Source organism: Cyprinodon tularosa, unplaced genomic scaffold, assembly GCF_016077235.1.
Source record: "Cyprinodon tularosa strain WSP-4 unplaced genomic scaffold, ASM1607723v1 ctg1, whole genome shotgun sequence".
Taxonomy (NCBI): Eukaryota; Metazoa; Chordata; class Actinopteri; order Cyprinodontiformes; family Cyprinodontidae; genus Cyprinodon; species Cyprinodon tularosa.
In genome coordinates this window covers 5,321,191-5,327,764 of record NW_024037781.1, presented here as the reverse complement: position 1 = coordinate 5,327,764, position 6,574 = coordinate 5,321,191, and the positions used below count along the sequence as shown (strand labels likewise).

General features: G+C 37.7%; 1 protein-coding gene across 6 annotated transcripts in view; it reads left to right on the top strand.

Moving 5' to 3' along the window:
* Positions 1-6,574, top strand: part of LOC119784889 (gamma-aminobutyric acid receptor subunit beta-3-like) — an 89,629-nt gene that overhangs the window by 21,878 nt on the left and 61,177 nt on the right. For 4 of the 6 annotated variants that reach the window (XM_038287365.1, XM_038287280.1, XM_038287197.1 and 1 more), the window contains 3 exons: positions 2,688-2,735; positions 4,035-4,126; positions 4,223-4,290. In XM_038287365.1, coding sequence (XP_038143293.1) covers positions 2,688-2,735; positions 4,035-4,126; positions 4,223-4,290 — 208 coding nt within the window. Of the gene's footprint in view, positions 1-2,687; positions 2,736-3,373; positions 3,899-4,034; positions 4,127-4,222; positions 4,291-6,574 lie in introns of those variants that run through there. The other 2 variants (XM_038287522.1, XM_038287595.1) reach the window with 2 other exon arrangements.

The following is a 6,574-nucleotide window of genomic DNA, read 5'->3' as shown; positions in this document are numbered from 1 at the left end:
ACCAGAGAAACATCTCACTAAACAGACATAAAAAAATATTAGATTTCTTTCTGTATAACCATAAAACTATGGATGATGTCTTTAAGGACAAAAGATGTCTATGTTGAAAAATGCAAATAGCCCAGAAGTCCTGTCCAGAAGGCAGAGGATTTGGAATGTTGGAGAGGTATATTAAAGGTTAAATAAGATGAATAAGCAAAATATGAGGGAACACCAACATAAAGGTCTCTTATGGCGTTTATGTCTTGTTTAAAATAGAAAAACTTTCACATAAAGAGATGTATTATCATCCTAATGGGGTTGATGAGTGAAAAGTTACAAGTTTTCCACATCATGTAGTCAAAAAAAGAAATCAATCTGTTAAAAATAAAAGGTTGTATGCATACAAACAAATGTGGTTAAAAAGTGCAAGGTTAAAAGATTAACACAGAAAGACATCTGTTAGTGCCTTAATGTGATTATAGAGGGATAAGTGAAAGCACGTTTAGATTGAGACATTGATTGATGTCTTAATGGATTCAAAAGCATAAAACATCCATTGAAAGGTGAAATGACGTCCACATAAAGACTCCGATCATCTTTTCCTATCATCTCCTGTCTTAATGTGGTTGAGAGGTGAACATATGTTATGTCTGTTGGTCTTAAAATGTAATTAACAGTTAATTGTGGTGAAGCTGATCCAATCTGCTACCTAATACTAACTTAGAAAGCACTAGCATAGGCAAAATTTGGATTGAAATGGCTAATTTTCTAAACTTGACTAAACAACTTGTATTTATAAAGGAAGCAAAAAGTTTTATAGAGTTAGTTTACATTAAAGGTGTACCTCTTTTGCTGCAACTAGTAGTTTACTGATTCAAAAATACAGCAATTAAGCTGCATTTGTTACTTCAGCATATTGATCGGTCTAATTACACAGAAACCTAGCTGTGTAATTAGACTGTAATGTTGCAGAAATTACATTAGCTTAACTAATTATTTCTTTTTCAACAACCAAATCATGGTGCTAATTACAGAATTACAGTAAACTGCTGAAGCTATTCATAATTTACTTATGCAATTGTTACACATCTAAAGGCTAAATGCTCTCCAACTTTTTTATTTGTAATGAAGGCTTAAGGCCAATAAAGTTAAAATAAAAGGGTATGAGTGTATTAATTATTTGGATACCGACCCAAATATTTACTTCTAGTTGACCCTGGGCTTTGACTGAGTAATTTCAGCACAAGCATATGCTTTAATCTAAACCACTTGATAAGCTCAGGCTGCATATTTAGGGTTGTGTCTCTAGTTGGTAGCTCATTGACCCAATTTCAAGTCTTTTGGAGCCTCTAACACATTTCTTTTTAAAATTTCCATCTAATTAGCTTTGTTTCTCTTCCCATCCACTATAAATAGTTGTATCCCCACAGCATGATGCTGCCATCCCTGTGCTAAATTTTCTACAGTATTTAGCACAAGGAGTTTATGTTCAAGTGCTGCCAGCAGCACTTGAACATAAACTTGAAGCACTTGGCTTATCCATCCATCCATTTTCCGACACATTTTATCCCAAGTGGGGTCGCGAGAGGTGCTGGTGCCTATCTCCAGCTGTCTATGGATGAGAGGCGGACAGGACCCTGGACAGGTCGCCAGTCCATCGCAGGGAAACATAGAGACAAACAACTATTCACACACTCACCCCTAAGGAGAAATTAGAGAAGCCAATTAACCTAACAGTCATGTTTTTGGTCTGTGGGAGGAAGCCGGAGTACCCGGAGAGAACCCACACATGCTCAGGGAGAACATGAAAACTCCATGCAGAAAGACCCCCAGGCCAGGAATCGAATCCGCAACCTTCTTGCTGCAAGGCAGCAGTGCTAGCCACTGCGACACTGAGTAGCCCGCTTATTTGCATAATAGAGCAAATAAAAGTAAAGAAAAAATGCATTTAAGTGGCCAGCTAAATTTCAATATGTCTTCCTATAGGGATTTGAACGACTGGTTGACAGTTGGACTGGTTGCCGTGAAAGGTGACCCAAAGGGTTGGGGCAAAATTAATGTTCCATCACCGCCATGTTGCTTTGAATACTTAATTTCCCTTAGAAAAAGGAAGTCAACATTTAAACACCTTTTTTTATATTCACTCATGTTATCTTTGTCTTATCTTAAAAACATTTCATCAAATTAAACACTTAACTGTAATAAAAAGGAGACCAAATAGAGGAAAATGCAATAAAGACAAATTGTTCATCGTTTGCCCCCACAGCTTTAATGCACTTACTTCAGTATCTCGGGACCCACTTATCATGCTGACGTCTGCCATAAGAGGGTAGCCGAGTTCCACGTTTAGTAATTAGTGGATAACATTTAACCTCCGCCCGCTTTCCTTTGATCCGTCCCGTACAGTAAAGCTAGAAAAGTGGAAAACAAGTGTACCCTCATAGGAGACTGATTTCAGCACCACGGCTGGTGCGGACAGCTCCTACACAGTGAGGGGGCGTCTCCCAGAGGATTTCCAATGTCCTTCATTATTTGTCCTGTACTCACTGCACTGTTGACCTCATACAAAAAATATTAAACGTTTGAATCACTACTCATTGAAGGAAATTGACTCAAATGTACAAAACCAGAAAGCATAGAATTGCCAGTTTTAATTGGCCAAATTCTCTTCATAGATGAGTGATGTCATCCCTCTCTTCTTTCAGGAACGCTGTTGACGGAAACAAGAAGTTGTTCGCCATCTATGACACCAGGTGAGGAAAACCCCTGCCCCATTTCCCCATCCCTGTTTTTTGGACTCAGAGGGACGCGCACACGCACCATTCATACCAATCAAGATTCCCTTCTTCCTCTCCTACCAAGAAAAATGAATCACGGATATTTAAAGTCACCTACACCAAAAGGCTGTTAAAGGGCTGAGTAACCGGACAATGAATAAAATATTGATTAAAAACATCCTGTATTTATTGGATAATGCTCCGCTTTCGCCATTTTTAATAGAACCACGAGAGCAATGGATTTGGCGCTGGTGTGGGGCACACTGTAAAAAATATCAATTTAGCAAAAAAAAAGATATATAACACATATTTCTATTTGAAACATTTGAAATTTTTAACAGTGAAATCTAACAAAATACATTTTTTTGAAGGATTATAAGGTATTTTTGAAACCTGGACTAGACTGATTATAAATAAAGAATGATTCTTTAAAAGATCAACTAAAATATCTTCCGGTTAAAAGTAAATCTCTGTAGTGCTTAATAAGCTGTCACATCATATCTCTATAAAAAGCTCCAGAATTTAAATGTATAATTGATTTTAAAGGTCTTAATTACAGCAAATCTTCAACATTTTCATGCTTAGAGTTGATCTCAGTTTGCACAAACAGCAGACATCTTTTTACAGCGTGTTAAGTGCTGGGCTTCGTCTCCCATTTGAACGAGTCTAGTGCCACCACTACCACCAGCAGCAGCAGCAGCAGCTTCCCTCATCAATATGCGCGTCAGCTCCTCAATTTAAGAGCCTCTTGCACATTTAGACAAGGGCAAATAAAGAATTTAGATATAAACCAACATTTCCGCAGGGGGAGGCGATGTCAGCCCCATTCCACATCTGACTCCGTCCGCAGCAGACTTTTTCTGCGCCTCAGTCGACTTTCTCCTGGTGTATTTTATGTTATTTTTTATTTTTATTGGCGAGAGGCGAGCAATCCATGGATTTGCGCACGAAAAGACTGTTGATTGCGGCGTGGGAGGTGTGTCTGTAAACAACAGGGGATAAAGAACCTTACTAATTATAGCAGGTAACAATCAAATCAAATTAGAGGGGAAGAGGAAGATGTTTGCGCTGCAGAGGGTCCGTCAATTCCGCGTCTTATCCGCGCTGCTGGTTGGGGCGATTGTGTGTTGCGCAAAAAGGTAAGTGCCTTTTTTTTTTTTTTTTCGTTTTTTTTTCTTTTTTTTCTGGTGTTTCTGTTTTTGCACCCAACAAGTCAAGGTTACAGCTCAGGTTAATTGGCTCATGCTTCCTCTCATTCCGCCGCTGTCGTTTCAGCGTCAACGAACCTGGCAACATGTCCATCGTGAAGGAGACGGTGGATAAACTACTAAAAGGGTACGACATCCGACTGAGACCGGACTTTGGAGGTAAACGCCTCTCCTCATCATCAATCACTGTCGCTCTTATTTGGCGCCATTCCCAAAGTGTTGGTCAGGTACATAACACCATGTAACCTGTTCCAGGGCCCCCAGTAGCAGTCGGCATGAGCATAGACGTGGCCAGCATAGACATGGTGTCAGAAGTCAACATGGTAAGCACATTTCCTTGTAGTTTTTAGCTGTTGCTATGGAGGTTCAATACTGCCACAATTCAATAAAACTCTTCAAAGGTTACAAATGTGTTACTAATTATTTAAAGTCGTACAAACTTAAAAAGGGTGATTAAATTAAACTAATATGTTTAAATCAATCTCAAGAGTCTAAAAATCACAAGTATTTACATTTTTTCACAAGATTTCAATGTGTGCAAGTAATCTATGGGGTCCAACACTGGCAAAACGATTTTTAAGCCAAAATTCTCTGTTAGAAATATATTGAAGCAACTTCTGAGGACAGGTTGAGTCAGAAGTACACTTGGTTAGTATCCTGATATTTTTGTTTTGACTTTGAAAATACATCTGAGGAATGTTTAAGTTGTGTGGGAGTGTCTGTATTAGAAAAGTTATTATCTGGTTTAAATATGTAAAACAGGTTTTGACAGAAATGTATCACTTAACTTGACGGGCTGTCAATTCACCATATGATTTTTTTGGTCGTGTTTTTAGAAATTTAATTACTTTTTTGTTTCAACTCCATTACGTTTAGAGACGTTCTGCCAGCGCCCTGTCATCTCTCTGTCACCAGCAAATAGGTCATAGAGGTGCTGCTCTGCTGGATGTAATTAGCAGGTCTGCTTGGAAATTCAGATTTTTGTTAGAGAACTTTTCTTTTATATAAATTAGCCAAACTTTGTCTGTTATGATACTGAGAAAGCCTCTTATTTTTTTTGCGCACAGCTATCATGGATCGCGTGTTTTAACAGCAATTAAAGGTATAGAGGACGATCTTTTATTTCTGGGTGGATCATCTAAACACGTGGTCCTCCTGATTGTCAATCATTCTGATGATATGTTTACATGCGGCCCTCCTATGTGCTTGTCACTGTCTACATAGCTATCATAGCTAGAGAAGAAATATATCTGGATATATAAATATCCAGATATAGAATGACTTGCGTGGAAGGTTCTCCCCGCAAAGCCCTATGGTATTTGTTAACACAGTGGCCCACTGTCGCCAAAGTCTGTCACTCCCGGACAGATGTGACTAACAACAAAGATGGCACAGGCACCGTGCAGTGGAGGAGAAGTTACTTGACCAACGAGGCAAAAACCAGTGATCATCTGTCCAAGCGGTCAGTTAACTGAGTTCACTATAAAGTCCACTATATAGTCCCCACTGTATGTGGACTCAGTAAGCTTGTATGAGCGATGAGAACAGCACAGTACAACACCAAGTGTTGTTACTGCAGTATGAAAGCTTAACAAAACGGTGGGTCCCTTAAAATGTCTTTAAATTATGTTTCTATTCGTTTAAAAACGTTATGCATTTTCAAACCTCTTTTTACAAGAAATACATTGAAAATGGACCTAAAATATTGTTTGAAATTTTACCAGATGTTGTTTATAGTCAGTTTTATATTTATATTTATGTATTTTTATCATTTTTTTTTTATTCTAATGACACTGTTTCCATTTATTTGAGTTTAGTTTCCTGGTTTTTGGTAGATTTACTTTTGACCACTGATCAAATTAGCCTAACTGTCCCCCCTAAGGTCAATGTTTGTTTTTAGAGTTTAAAGGAAGTGTTTTCTTACAACATAATATGGGTAACCTCACTAACCTTTAGATTGTCGGCTGTCCATCAGCGGGTTTTAAAGTCAGACAATTTAATTGGGAAATACTGTGCTATTTACGATCATAAACAGCTTAGGCGAACTCCACGGGGGGTCTGGTTGCCCTATAGTAGGGCTGAAACAATCGGATTAATCGATTTTTGAATTAATCATCAACTAATTCAGTAATTGATTAGCTGTTTACAGTCGTATAGAAACTCAAAAACATGCCTTTAGCTGACAGAGTGACCCATTTAGAGCAGTAATTATACCAAAATTGTAAAAATATATTTAAATATTTTGCATTTAAGATAAAAACACTTTTTGTTCTGTCAAAATGCTCCATCCAGAACTCCCAGAGTGGAAAAGTTTTTGGTTTGAGCTGGTTTAATTCTGTAAAAAAAAAAAAAAATCTTCTTTTAGGAACCTTTTGATTTGATAAGTAATCGATTAATCAAAAAATAATCAACAGATTAATCAAGCAGCAAAATAATCGTTAGTTGCAGCCCTACCTTACAGTGTCATGGCAGATTTCTCAGACTTGGTATTTCTTTATTAATATACTTTAAGATATATTCATTATAACATGTATATTTCTTTTTACATACTTATTGTGGCATTTTTGTCACTCTATGCTGTGCATTCAGACTTGTAGCCCCCCCACC